This window comes from Myripristis murdjan, chromosome 3 (genome assembly GCF_902150065.1).
Source record: "Myripristis murdjan chromosome 3, fMyrMur1.1, whole genome shotgun sequence".
NCBI classification, from domain to species: Eukaryota; Metazoa; Chordata; class Actinopteri; order Holocentriformes; family Holocentridae; genus Myripristis; species Myripristis murdjan.
The window spans coordinates 15,883,562-15,898,003 of record NC_043982.1 but is presented as its reverse complement, the minus strand read 5'-3'; the positions used below and the strand labels follow the sequence as shown (position 1 = coordinate 15,898,003).

Below are 14,442 nucleotides of genomic sequence, written 5' to 3'. Positions count from 1 at the left end.
CTAGTCATGAACATATCAAGGACGATATCAAGTTTAGGGTTTATCTTTGCCTCAACACCGATTGGTCTGTTATGATTAAAAAAAAAAAAAAAAAATCATTGAACTAACTGCATTTTCTACATCCAGTTGGTATTGTGTGTTTATTGAAGAATGCTCAATTTCCCCTGTTACACTTAAAATATTACTTAAGTATAGTGTTCATTTAGTGGTTGCAGCAAAATGTGATTTTTTTTTTTTCTTTTAAATGCAGTCTAAGACAGTGATTGGTCTGTTCTGATCAATAAAATACTTTGTGATGTGTTTTTTTGAGGAATGCTTAATTTTCACTGTTGCTACACTTAAAAATTCATCTAAGTGAACCCATAATCCTATCATGTTCTCTATTGCTATCGAGATATCTGGCATAAATATCAAGGTATGAAATTTTGTCCGTATCCCACAGCCCTAGAAAGAAGCAAATGCAGCTGCATTGGTGTCACTGTAGTTAACAAGCTTTTGATTAGCAAAGTTGAATGAAGAATCAGTGTCATCATCATCTCATCTGTGTGGATCACAATACACTACCACAAATGACATGAAGCATCACCTTTAATAAAATTAAATTACATTCAATATGCCTTCCTGTGAGAAACCCAGTTTCCTGGCTACTTACATAAACAGAATTCATCTCATGTTCATGATTTCCTGTTTGTTTTTCCTAAATGTGAAGAATTGAGTCTCAGTACAAATGGTAAAACAGTTCAACTACATAAGTACAAGAGACCTTGTTGACAGAAGTAGGTGGCGTTCAGTTAGTTTTGTACGTGACTGCTTCATCTTTGCACATCATGGTGGATACTAACATTGGTCTAAGTATTGCTTAAGCATCAGTATTCTGCTCAGTTTGATTATTAATAAAGATTTCCAAAATGCATGCATTGGCATCATTTAAAAAACAGAATGAGGAGCACTTTTGAGTGTCTGTCAGGAAAAAAAGGTAATTGCTTTAAGAGGCCATAAGCAAAGTCCTTGGCATCAGTTATGTGTTCCCATTGCTCTCAAAGCAGGGTGGGCATTCATGACTCCTAGAGTTGTGTGAGGGGCAGAGTGCCCAGTCAGTGTCTTTGACAAACTTCCCAGGAAAAAAGTTTGTTTTTATCAGGCAACAGCAATCTGAGAAGAGCAAAAACAAAACAGGTTGATACTGAAGTTCAGATGTAAGTCAACAGGGCTAATTTAGACCACTCCATTGTAGAAAAAAAAAAGTCAATGTACAGTACATCATTATTACTGCTGCATGTTATAACTTAAACACATTTGCAAATGAACAGCAGCTCAGGACATTGTCATCATGAATTGTTTCTTATATTCTGTGATGTTAGGTTACTCTGCACTGACAAATTCATTAGTTGCATTGTCTATTTTTCAAAATAGTCCATGACCATTAAAGATGCACCCTATTAATTCTTAAGCATATTGATGTCCAAACTATTTTACCAAGAAAGACCTTGGTTGTCAGAACTGGCTGTCCAAATATAGAAGACGGTCTGAATATAAAGTGAGATACAAGTGTATGAATTCCTATTCAGAGAATGTCAATGGCTTGATGTCGTTTTCCATAGTCCACAGCTCGATCTCCCTGCATATCTCGATCCTCATCATCTGGAAAAAGAAAACAAGCAGGATGTTAGATATTAGGTATCTGATAGCAAAACTCTTAACAACTGCTGCAACCTTGATCCATTATCACACAAGTAAAGTTGCATTTACTGCAAAAAGTTATTACATTGGCGAATATGACATAGCTTGCTAATTAAACATAATTACAGCACTAAGTTCAAAGACATGAACAGTTTCATTCCAAAATGCTATACATCCATAACGGGAAGAAAATGTTCCCTGATAATTCTGACCAATGTTGCAAAAATATGACACCATACTCTCTAAATGTTACCACTATATAGGCATAGGGAGCAAGTAACTCAATGGATTACTGATAATAATATTTCCTAGTTGATTTAGCTAAAAAGCCAGCAACAGATTTGTGTTCAGAGAATGTGACTTTTGTTTTGTTTTTCTAAAGTGGGTATCTCATTTTGAGATGAAACTGTTGATATATTTATGCATTATATTAACATTGCTGAGGTCCATCAATATATGACATAAGAAAGGTCATGTTTACTTGAGTTTTGCTATTTAAACTTGAGACTGATTCCAATTCCGCTGCTTTCAGACACTGAAATGAATGTGATTCTGCAACAAGACCAATCATACCTGCGATCTGTATTCACTGGGTTCAAGACAGTTAAATTAAGCTTTTGTGTAAATGAAAACAAAAAGACATCTAAAACATGACATGGTTGTACCCAAAACAAATATTAAAATCTAATCTAAAAGGCAACTGGAAATTAATGGCAGGAAACACTAGCACATGGTAAAAATAAATAAATAAATAGATAAAATTCATGGACATGCATTTCAATCCTTCAAGGAGAACACGGACACTGACAAACACAGTAGGCTATATTTATCTACTGGTCTAGATGTGGGTCAGAGATGTTTGGTGGGCACAGACAGGTGGCATAGCTAAAAGGAAGCACAGGCAAGAGAGAAAATGCTGAATGGAAAATGAAGTTACACTCACAGAACCGCAAGTTCCTGGGTCAGGTTTTCCCCATAAATTGAAGAATGGACAGGGTCCTAAGATTTTTTTTTCTGTGCCTACACAGTGATGAATGCCTACAGCAGTTACTTATCTTGAATTGCCTATTTTACAGCCCTGCTTTCACCCTGTTGGCGCTCTTGTCATAAAGCTTACAAGTGTATAGATGTGTAGTTTCTGTTCTTTAGAGTGGATTCAAGAACGAAACTCAGGGTACTGTGAGCTACTCTAATGGTGGAACTGCTGGGACAAATGCAGGGGAGCGGCAGCAGGACAGGAGTGGAGGGAAGGAGGGAGCAAGGGAGGAATGGTGGATACACATCTGGACACAGGCAGTCCAGTCCCCAGGCCTGGCTCACCTTGGACGTCTTCCTCCCCACCATCACCATCCTCTTCCTCATTGTAGGCCAGTTCGGCCTGCTTGTCGGCCTCATACTCACCCACGTTCCCATCATCCCCATTGTAGTCCGCCAGCTTAGAGCCATGCTGCGGATCTACTGGGGACTCGTTCTCATCAAAGAACCGGCCTGCAGGAGGCAGAGAAGGGCCTCATCAGGAAGGGAGGGAAGCGGAGGCAGTTGTAGGGAGAACAGGGAGGAATGGGTGAATAATGCATAATGAATGCATGAAGGAAAGAATAATTGAGTGAAAGCGTGATGAAAGGTAAGGAAGACGCATTACAGAAGATGTGAATGTATTTATTAAGAAGGTGGCTGAGTTTGGCACACGAGTAATAAAAAAGTGCCTTATGATGAGAGAGTTAACCGGGATTTCAATTTGGACAGTCAAGGTGGGAAAAAAAGGGCTGACAGTCTCATTATGAAGGACTACAAAAGTCAAACACAGTACCTCTCTTCACATTTTTCAGTGTGAGCAGGGTGGGAATTTTTTTGTTTTACTTTTTGCTTTACTTAGACATTGTGTCTAGCAGATTCTTAAATTTCACCAGCTACTCATTTTATGAAAGCACTTTTCCTTCTTGTTTTTAAACCAAGATTAAAAACCAAATATGATTTTTTTAAAAACATAAGCTGCATTGTATGGGCTATAGTACGCTGCTAGTTTTGGACCTGTTAAAACAGATAATACTGACAATATGACAAAAGAATTGCTAAAAATTTAAAATTAACAGTCGAGCGCAGATCTAACCCAGCCATGCTGCCTCTTCTAATCACAATAGTGTTGTTTTTATTTTGGCTACATCTCCTCTTTCATAGGCTACACCACACCACCTCAGGGTAGACAAGCCTACCTGACAATGTGCAGTGACACTGTCCTTCTTAATATATTCCTCCATAACAAGATTTCTCATCAAAACAAATTGTTTTGAAAGTAGGTTAAGTATGGTGCCAGGCACTGGTCACGGGGAAAAAAAAAAAAAAGGGGGGGGGGGGGGGGGGGGTCACTGTGGGAGCACACTTTGTAAACAGGCTAATTGCCCAGTTTCAAACTTCATTCACCTGCCACAGTGGCTGGTGCATCTAACTTGTTTACCAGCCACTACCCAAAACCAGATGCATTTGGTAGGTGGCACGTAGTAATTTCCCACGAGAGTGCTGAGCATACAAATAAGTAGAGAGAAGATTAATGGAAAAATTATAATGGAGATGCAAACTGGGTATAATCAATGTTTAAAGCAGCCGGGTTGAAATGGGTGGGATAGATAGTAAAGGGAGAAGGAAGAATGAAATGTTTTTAAAAACAGAAATGGAGGGAGATGGAGGCAGCGGAGCAGAGCAGAAGCCAAGCAGCAGGACAGGATCATCTCAGAGCCAGGAGTTTGTCACTTGTCTCCTCTCCTCTGCAACTGAGCCCTCTCTCTACTCTTGGGCAACGTGTCTACCCATATTCAGACATGCCTCACATTCAAACAAATCCTCAGTTAGAACTTCACTCTCACGGAAATGAGTTATACAGGAGCAAGGATGTAACTGATTAGGAATGGGGAAAACCAAACAAGATCAACCAGATGGCACCACACCAGATTATTCTCTGCATGGGACTGACACACATCAGAGAGAGCTGGGAGGCAGTGGCTAAGCACAGAGAGCTGTAACAGGAAGTACAGGTGTGCTTAAAGCTTTTTTTCCCTACTTGTCAACTGTAACGTAATATTGTGTATTTCAACCACCATCCAAACAGTTACCAACAAACACCCTGCACCCACGGCTGCCATCGCTATGTGTCTTGAATGCACTCACTCTGACGGTGGTGTACTGGCTCTGCTGGAACTTGGTCTTTGGCGTGGTGAGGCTGGATGGGATTGGGCACCTGGGCCGGGTTGGGGGGTAATGGAAGTCCTTTCATCTGGGCACCATCTGCTTTCACATTATCAGGAGCTGAGAATTTTAAAAGAGAGACATAAGCTCTGGTTTGTGTATGGCCTACGCACAAATACCAGAAGTATCTAGGTCTCCTTTCTTTGATCTTGATAACATGAAAAAATTAGCAAACACACACTAACTCTGCTAGAAAAAAAGGGAAGCAGACGTAACACTGAAAATAATTTATTTATTTTTGCAATCCTACATCTAATCAACATACAAGAAAAGCAGCATGGAAGCTGGACTGGGTGCGTTCTTTGATGCAGCAACACCAGTTTTCAAGGTAGGGCTTCAGTGCGGGTGGGAGTGCATACATGTGTGGGTGTGTACACAACAATCAAAGCACTAAACGTGTAGTAAAAAAATCTTAACAAAACACTTTTTTGTCTTTAACAATCCTCTTAAAAAAAAACAGCATCTTAATAAACACCTACAAGTCTTTTTCAAAAACAGCATCAAGATGCAAGATGCCTTGCAGAAAGACTACAGCCTCCAGGGAGTAGAAAATGTATGTCCATTATGCTGCCACTGTTAAGCGCAAACAAGAGCAAGTGGATTATGTTGCATTAATGATAGACTGCTGGACCAAGATACACACAATGTGCTACATTACCGTGACATGTCATTATATTGATCTGAACTGGGAAATGACAATGGGAATTTGCTGAATTTATAGTAAGAATTTATTCATTATTAAGGTATTTAATACCTTTAATTTGGCCGCATAATGATGGGGGAAGCTGCTAAAGAGTCCTGCACCAGAATCAACAGCTGTAGATGAACCAGAGGAGTTAACTCCTAGCTGATCTTCTAGTCCACTTAAGCTGAATAATTCTGTTCAATTTTTGAACACTGACTTGGGGAACAGAACATCAAAATACAGTGTCTGGTATTTATGAAATACAGGAGTGACCAGTTGATACCCAGTTAGTGTTGCTGTGATGCTTCAAACATTCTATGTGCAGTGTGCACTAGTAAGTGTCACATGCTGTGCATCAGAAGATGTGTTCACTGATGCTTCCCATCTGTCCAGCAGCTAGAAACTCAAAAGGTAGCCAAATCAAATTAATACTGACTGCTTGGATGAGGAACATACTGTACCTCTGAGTTGCCTGTGCTGTTCTCCAAACTCGTCTGCCTGGATGCCTGCCTTATTATCCTCATCAAAGAGTACCGGTTTGTCTGCCACTGCCTGGGGGAGCGGCTGCTGGAGGAGCCCTGGAGGTGGGGCCACCGCTGCTCGACCCTCCACCCTGTCCTGCTGGAGCCTGGGTTGGTCCAGAGACAGACCCCGGCCCCCAGGGCCATCTGCTGCCCCAACACCAGGCCCAGCACCAGCACCCACCACTGCATCAGGAGAATCAATGTGCTTCTGTGTGATGGACGGCTTCTTGAGGGCTGGAGATAAAGGTTGAAGCAAAAGAAGAACACAGAGCGTGGAAAGCAAGCCAAAACTGGTGGATGAATTGCAACCAAGAGATTCCAGTGCAGCAATTTACTGAAAGAGTAATACTTACCAAACTGTACATCATCTATTTTTCCCACCTCACTGTCCTCAATGCCAGGCATTCCAGCATCACTGCCGGGTTTGCCCATGTCTTCTGTACATGAGGAGAGAGACAGTGAGTTTGATAAGCTTTAGTATAGATGCAAGAATTCCCCAACTGAAAGTTAAGTCTGCATTTCTTCAGAAATATACAAGAAACAGAAAATGTGGTATGCCTTCCCATGATTTACATTTAATATGAGCTCTGTGTTACAATGTTTGATAAGAGTGTATATTACTTGAAGAGATAACCCTCAAGATGGTACAAGCCTTGGCTATTGCTGTGATCCCAACTGTACCTTTCAGATCTGGACTGTCACGCTGGTGAGTGGCCACTGTGCGCTGTTCTCCCACCACCTCGACACCAGTTGCGCCACCTACATGTCCACCCACCACTACGTTCTTTCTGCTGTCCAGAACACTCTGCAGAATTACCAAAGGTGAATCAGAGAGGAGGATTCGAAACCACACTTGGTGATGAATGAGGAAACAATGACAGGAATAGTGGCATGTAGATGGGAACTGTATGACACTGCCTGTACGGTCGGGCTGATAAAAAATTTCCCCATGACATTTAATGAGGAAATGCTACATTGCTGTTGCTACTGCTGCATTTCACTAGTTGTTTCAGTTGCCCTTAGCTCTTAGTAATACATAACAAAATATATCACACAGAGACCACCTGGAGATCAGATGGAGTTGCAGAGGAGCAGCGGATTTATATGGAACATACTTGACCTTGTAAAATAGTCAGACCGCGTTTTGTTGCTTTCACAGGTAGAAATACCTGCCAACTGAGGGAGGCCACACAGTTTTCTGTGGAACACTGCAATATCTTGGCATTTGTTCATTTGGCCTGCACTGATTTGTATTTATGACCACTAGGCTATAATCATCATCGTCATTATCATTATTATGGTTCTATGAGGGTAAGGTGAGATATAGAATTAAGAGAAGTAACATGAAAGATCGGTCAAATTTCCATAGAAGTACTGTAATTATATGGATACTGGTTAGTTTACTTACTGTACACTGATAACATCTACCCCTCCTGCAGGTTGACACCCCCTCAAAAATGACTCTCCCTCTCTCTCTCTCTCTCTCCCTCTCCCTCAGCCCAAAGGGTCATTCTCACCAAGTTCACCTCAGTTTTTCAGACAAAAGGAACACTGATGATGGCAGAGCGGATTACCCCATGGGCAAGTGCTAGGGGAAGTCAATGAGGGAGATTTAAACCACTAATGAAACACAGCATATGTGATCTATGTCAGAGGGCAGGAAGCTATGGGGTTTTGGCACAACTTGAGGTATTCACTAAGGAGCCAAAAGGTTAACCTGAGTATAGTTATCTGTGTCAGGACTAACCTGTCTTAGCTTTGATGCTTCATCCTCCAGGGTCTTTTTTGTTTCTTCATATTCATCTTTCAGTTGTGCGATCTGACGTCCACACTGTAAACTACAATTATTACACACAGCTGTAAGTGGCATTACTGATCAGTGCAGGCAGGCAAAAATATTTCTTGAAAAGGATCAGCTTATAAACAGAACTAAATAATTTGCCAAGATGTATGCTCTTGTTTTTGTTAGAATTACACGGCCCCTTCATTTGATGTTTTTTGTCGTACCTCTCATACTCCAGTCTTCTCTCAAGGGTAGTGCTATTCTTCTTCACCTCCCTCAGCTGCTCCTCCTGCTTCATGAACTCCTGCTTCAACTCCTTTAGCTGCTCTGCTCACAATAGCATGCCCACACACACATAATTTTGGGGTGATTTAGTTCTCCCGGTTTATTAAATGGTCAATTATCCACGAACTGAGCTGCAAACATTTCAGATCCCCTATTGGAAGACTGTTAATTTGCATGAGAGTGCCCTCTGCTGGCCAAGTCCTCCACATCTTACCTTTCAGTCTCAGGATCTCTGTCATCTGGGCTGTGACATCACCCTGCAACTTCATCTGCACAGGACAGAGGGAGGAAAAAGGAGCTCAGGAATAATTTATCATTGGCTGCCACAGTTCAGCCAAGGGCTGGCTTCAGAAATGCTGGCTCTGAGCTCATTATTAGCTAATAAAACAAATTCAATAAAACCATGGAGAGCGACCCTGCCTACAAAGTGCACAGTTCAATAACAAGTACAACAGGTTCTACAAATGCAAGACAATGTCTCCAATAACACCAGGAGGAAAATAAACAACACTATAAATGCAAATACTACAAATGCAAATATAATACTGAGATTTCTTCTCTTTCAAAAAACAAAACAAGACAAGGAGTTCTTCAACAAGCTGATGTGGAGTTCCCCGGTGCTTGGTCCAAGGTCCTACTTTATTCTGATGGTAATTTTGTATAGTTATTGACTCACTCAGATCTATTTTATTTTTATGCCTTGGTTGATAAAGGATCTGATGTTTCCATAATTTTTAATATCATGGATAAGGCTCTTTACAGCCCTATCATAACAGACTGAGCTTGTTTGTATCAAAAGTTGACATTCTTCTGAGGCCCTAATTGCTGCAAAAGATTACATTGCAGATTGTTGCATATTAATAAGGTCAAATGACACCCCCCCCACCCCCCACCCCCCCACAAAAAACAAACAAAAAACAAACAAAAAACAAAAAACAAAAAAAACAGAGCTTAGAGAATAATACTAAAGATCCTTTAAATGTCATCAATTTTAAGACAAAGAGCAACTCACAAAGCTAATTCCACCATGTATTTTTAGTCAGCATACATATTTTGGTTTGAAGGCACCTTGAAAACAGATGCTTCAGCCATTATGTGCCTAATTTGCAGCTGTGATCAGGCAGTTCATGCTGGAGCCACATGAAAGCCATGTGTTTATTGGAAATCACTGCACATCCCTTCGCTCAGCCAGAATCAATTATTAAACTAGACCATGGGGTAATAATCTTTACTATGTGTTGTTTATATTATAAGGTGCTTGGCAACTTTCAGTTAGGTCCTGCACAAATAATATTATCATTATCATCAACACCATCACCATGACTCCTCGGCATCTCCTCTGGCTGGATTACCAGTGTCATTCTCTGTGAAGAATCAGTTTATACAAGCTAGGGCTGAAATGTACACACCCCAAGAGAAAAAAAAATTCAAATCAGAAAGCCCTGGAATCTCAGGGAAAAATCAAGGACTTTAGTATAATTCAAAGGGAAAGAGGGAGGAGTGAGAGACACAGACCCTGGACTTTAATGAGGCAGAATGCACTGAGGCAAGCGGGAACAATAAATACAGCATCAATGTCAACTGTTGAAAACACTAAAAGCCTCACCGTCATTCTCCTTGAAGCTTTGGGTGGTTAACATCCTTCCCCTGCAGCCAGCTGAGATTTGCTAGGCTATATCTATGTAGGGCTGAAGATCAATAGGATTAGATTCCAGAGCCTTTATTGATGTGATTCTTTATAATTCTTCTTTCTAAATTATATATTAATATCAGAGATAGAAGACTGCATGCAACTATAGTGGATATAACCTTGTTTTATTGCTTAAGAAGGACATTGCTGTGTAGAGCTCTTTTTGTCTCAGCATTCCTTTTCAAAACTGCTAAGCTACAGCACGTTTGGCATAATGCCTTACCTGAGAGACCACAATACAAGTGAAAGTGACATCCAAAAAAAAAAAAAAAAAAAAATCAGGTAATTAAATTTCCATTTGTATTTACAACTTTCCTGGGAAATTCATTATAATTACAATATTTCTGGCAACATCTGCCTGCTGCTGTTGTGGCTGTGGCCAAGGTGCAACACAAAGGCAGAAAATCTTGCCAATAATGATGTAAATACTGGACTTTTGGATCAACAGTGCAATTGTTTGGCTTTAAGATTATTCTAGACAAGCTGTTTGAAGCACATGGTCATTTTTTGGAACTTAGCCTATGTTGTTTTGAGGAGGGTTGCCATGGAGCTGTGCTTGCAAAAACCACAGTATGCAAAACTTCACCACTGTTTTGACTGACATGATGGTGAGTGCTACGTGAACAACATGACCATACTGTTAAATATGCAACAACTACTTGGCCAGGGCCTGAAAGTGAACCCCGCTCAGTCTACCTCTCCACCTGTGAGCTGGTATGTTTAATCCTCTGTACCTGATGAGCATAAGTCTGTATACTGCGTGACAGCCATTCAGGTTTGGTCTGTAACTACTGCTACTGCAATGCAGACGACTTGCTGTTTGCAGTATACATTACTGTTGAAATAAGGTTGGGCTGTTGATAAAGAAGGGGGTGGAACCGCTGCTATTCAACACCTGCCTTTATCTTGAAGAAGGCAACAGTGAGCCGGATACTGCTGATGCCAGCACCAGGAAACCAGAGAGTGTGCATTATTTTCTATTCCACACAATACTGCATTAAAAGGTCTAAAGCACTGACTACATTTTCTTTGACCTTTATTTATCCAAAGAGACCATGCTGGAAGTGTCCTGAATTAACTTTCTGGCTCACTTGCCAAGAACTGGTGAACAAAAAACGATTTCATCGCTAAGGATGATTTTTATCAGCCAAAATGATATATACAGTTCTGTAAAAAAAAAAAAAAAAAAAAAAGAGATATTTTTTCCTGGAAGTATGTCAGCTTTGCAAATGGCTAAAACATTGTGTAGAGCCAGCATAAGGCACCCGATCATTCAGCCAAAATTTTATATAACTATCTCATCTCAATAAGTCACTAGCCAGTGTAGCGGGTGACCCTTCTTAATTCAACCACCAGAGACAAATTTTACTAGCATATGGCCAGTGTTAACTTCAGACCTTGTTTGCTCAACATGCATGCCCTTCTCCAGTAAATATCCTGCTTCACATGCATACACTTCATTCATATAACACATTCACATCTGGGAGCGGTCCAGTGCAAACAGTCTTCCTGACATCCGCTAAGCAACTCCACTCATGTTAATCATAACCTTTTTCCCCAAGCGTCCCAACAGACGCCCTTCCAATCCCAAGCTTTGATATTTAGGAAAACTGCCATCTATGACTGTTCAGACCTCTCAGAATCAACAACTTGACAAATCGGAGGACTATCCTTTCCTCACTAAGAGATTTCATACAATTTTTTTTAAAGAGAGAACATTTTTCTTTTGCTCCTAACTGATTTCACTGCAGTTCAGCTGTGCTTTGACTATAAGGCTAAACCTCACTCACAAACACACACACACACACACACACACACACACACACACACACACACACAGTGGAGAAACATGCATGTCTCAGTGAAGTGAGCAAGGCACACTGGATGCAAATTAGAGGAACCCTACCCTTCGTCTGTTCTCTAAATGCCTCCCAGGGCACTTGGACCCACACCAATGTTCATTAGAGGGTGTTGGGACACAAAAGACCCAGGGAAAGCAGACAGCCAGCAAATTTCTGGCCGGGCCATTGGGCAGGATGACACAAGGGAATATGGATAGCCTTCTGGTTGCTACAAAGGGCCCCACATGGTTGGTGAACAAAGCCTTACAGATCCTTAAGGTGCTGAAAATATGCAAAATCAAAACAGCACAGACATTTTGAGTGTAAAAGGGTTTGAAGGAAAAACGACCATATCCTCTATTCAACCTATAAGTTATGTCAAGTAGGTGGCAATGTAGGAACATGTTGCTTGTTAACAGCTCGATCCACAATATAACATGGAGTGAAAATGCACCAATATAACAAACTGATTCACTATTAGTGTGGCTAGGGTCAGCACTGTGGTTGGTGAATGGACACCATGCTTCATCCCATTCAGAAACTAGCCTGAGGTTGACTGACAGCACATGCATCCAAAATGTTAGCCTCAAAGCAGGTCTTCCATGTATAACTTGTGCATCATTGACTGATGTACCCTGAAAACCCATAAATTAAATGGCAATACCATCCCCAGTTTTATCTGACGTCAAGCCTCTAGGCCTTTTTAAATATGCAACACTGGAATGAAGAAGACAAGCAGGAACAGGGATAATTACTCTAATATCTAAAATGTAACGTGTAGAACACAGTTTTCTCACAAATTCAAAGGGATATTAGAAACAATAGGAAATCCATGAGCTCTGACTCTCTACTAAAATATATGAAATAAGTGCTTTAATGTGTAGTTATGATTCAGGGAGGTCTCTGACGTTGGTTAAATCATTCAGTGGACAGTCGAGTCCAAGGTGGGATGAAACAGGCTGGATGAAAGAGATGTGGCCAGGGGAGTTGTGGGTGAGGGCAGGGCTGCTGCAACCATTTGTGCCCCACTGAGCTCCACAGGTCGTTTCAACAGGGGTATCTATAACCATTTAGGCATTTAAATGTATGACTGCTCATTGGGATCACCGGACTATATAACTGAATATGAGATCACCTCACCTCTGTGAAGGGATGCTTTCCATAAAGTACAATCTCTCTGGATGATGGATTAAATAGCTAAATATTGACCGGATGCAGCAAGGTTTGATGACTGCAAAATAGTTTGAACCCCATCCAAAGGTTTTTCATGTCAAAGACAATCACATACTGTATAGGCTTTACACCATTTACACCAGGTATTGCCACTAGAATGTTTGTGTTCTGTATATACTGTACATAAGGGGATCTAGTGGGGAGTAGTGATTCTTGTAATGCCAACTATTAGTCAATGAAGTTACAGTGACTTTAAATTATTCCACAAATTAGTCAAGAAGGATTCCCGGTCCTGCAAGTTTTTGCTCCAGCTCTTTTCTTGTGCTCCTAGTCTGGTGTGGCTACTTGACTAGGTAGGCTATGACTAGGTGTGTTCAAGTTGTGTGTCTCCTGCTCAGCCAATTATCATTAATCTCTTAACTGGTTCAGCAAGAATCTGGAATTAAAACTTGCAAAGACTGATTTGGTGACTACAGCCCTGCTATACCTTCTCATCCGTGCACTTCTTGACGAGCGCTTCGCGGGCCTGCAGCTTGCCCTCCAGGACGCTGTAGTCTCCATCCTTCTGGTCGATCTGCTTCCTGTGCGTGTCCACCTGCACCATCAGCTCCGAGTTGCGCTTCTCCAGCCGGCTCCGGGCTGCGTCCGTGCGCTTCACCTGCGTCTGCACCTCCACCAGTTCATCCAGCAAGCGGCCGTGCTTGTTGGACACTGTCCAGTAGTTGAAAGACAGTATGGCGATGATCACCATCAAGGCAATGAGAATGAAGGACGGGAGGCGGCCTCCCCGTCGGTTTGCACCAAAACCAACCATTTCAGAGAGTACTTCAGGTAGTAACCACAACCTACTGAGCTCGGTATGAGTATTCTCCCAGCACACAACACATCTGTCTACGTGACATGCCGTTCATATGCGGCAGGCGCTCGGTACTGCAAAAACACTCAAACAGTCATTAATGTTCAAGATTTCTCACATTTCTCCCCTGCCTCTTCTGATCTTTACTCTCCCTCTTGCTTCCGCACACTAGTCATCCTCTGTGCATGCATCCAATGTCAATAGATGAAATACACCCGCAGGGACGTGGCCTAGCTCATCTGGCAACGGTAACCACACTGGACGTGGACAGCACAAGGCAGACTTGGCAGTGAGAAGTGCAAATGCAAATAAAATATCCGGGTTTTCACGCAAACCCCGTTGACGTACGGGCCTCCTTTAATTACAGAGAAACCCTTGTTAAAGCTATGCTGATTATCTCCGAGTCGATGTTATCTGGGACGCTGGATGGCTAACAACGTCCCGCTAGCTGGCTAACGTTAACGTTACTAACGTATCACTGGAGCCGTATGGTTGGATGAGAGGAGGCGCATTTCCTCTGAGACAGAAAGCGCTTGTTTTTTCCCACGAAGAGCGAATTTCATCCCGGTTTTTAACACTAACCCGCCCTTGCTAAACAACACCTTTGAGACACGACTTTCCTGTTACACCGCTCTGAATGGCAGCCCAACCTGCTCTCTGCCGTGTTGTTAAGCTCGCCACAACA

At 41.7% G+C, this 14,442-nt stretch overlaps 1 protein-coding gene across 3 annotated transcripts; it reads right to left on the bottom strand.

Moving 5' to 3' along the window:
• Positions 1-570: 570 nt before the first annotated feature.
• Positions 571-14,442, bottom strand: golm2 (golgi membrane protein 2). 3 transcript variants are annotated; one of them, XM_030048119.1, is made up of 11 exons: positions 13,876-14,441; positions 13,389-13,612; positions 8,412-8,466; positions 8,137-8,239; positions 7,877-7,967; positions 6,811-6,934; positions 6,483-6,566; positions 6,067-6,363; positions 4,843-4,980; positions 3,001-3,168; positions 571-1,641 (listed from the first exon to the last, which is right to left on the bottom strand). In XM_030048119.1, the coding sequence occupies exons 2-11, from the start codon at positions 13,503-13,505 to the stop codon at positions 1,565-1,567; spliced, it is 1,254 nt and encodes a 417-aa protein (XP_029903979.1). In that variant the 5' UTR covers positions 13,506-13,612; positions 13,876-14,441; the 3' UTR covers positions 571-1,564. The 3 variants fall into 3 exon arrangements, with proteins under 3 accessions (XP_029903979.1, XP_029903977.1, XP_029903978.1); XM_030048117.1 differs by having other exon boundaries at positions 13,389-14,442; XM_030048118.1 differs by lacking the exon at positions 3,001-3,168 and having other exon boundaries at positions 13,389-14,441.

Excerpts from the sequence above, each read along its gene's own strand:
- golm2 (XM_030048117.1), bottom strand. The coding sequence starts at position 13,715 with ATGGTTGGTTTTGGTGCAAACCGACGGGGAGGCCGCCTCCCGTCCTTC. Across the intron at positions 6,935-7,876 it reads AAGCATCAAAGCTAAGACAG|AGTGTTCTGGACAGCAGAAA; the intron begins GTTAGTCCTGAC and ends GTAATTCTGCAG. Across the intron at positions 6,364-6,482 it reads AATAGATGATGTACAGTTTG|CCCTCAAGAAGCCGTCCATC; the intron begins GTAAGTATTACT and ends CTTTATCTCCAG.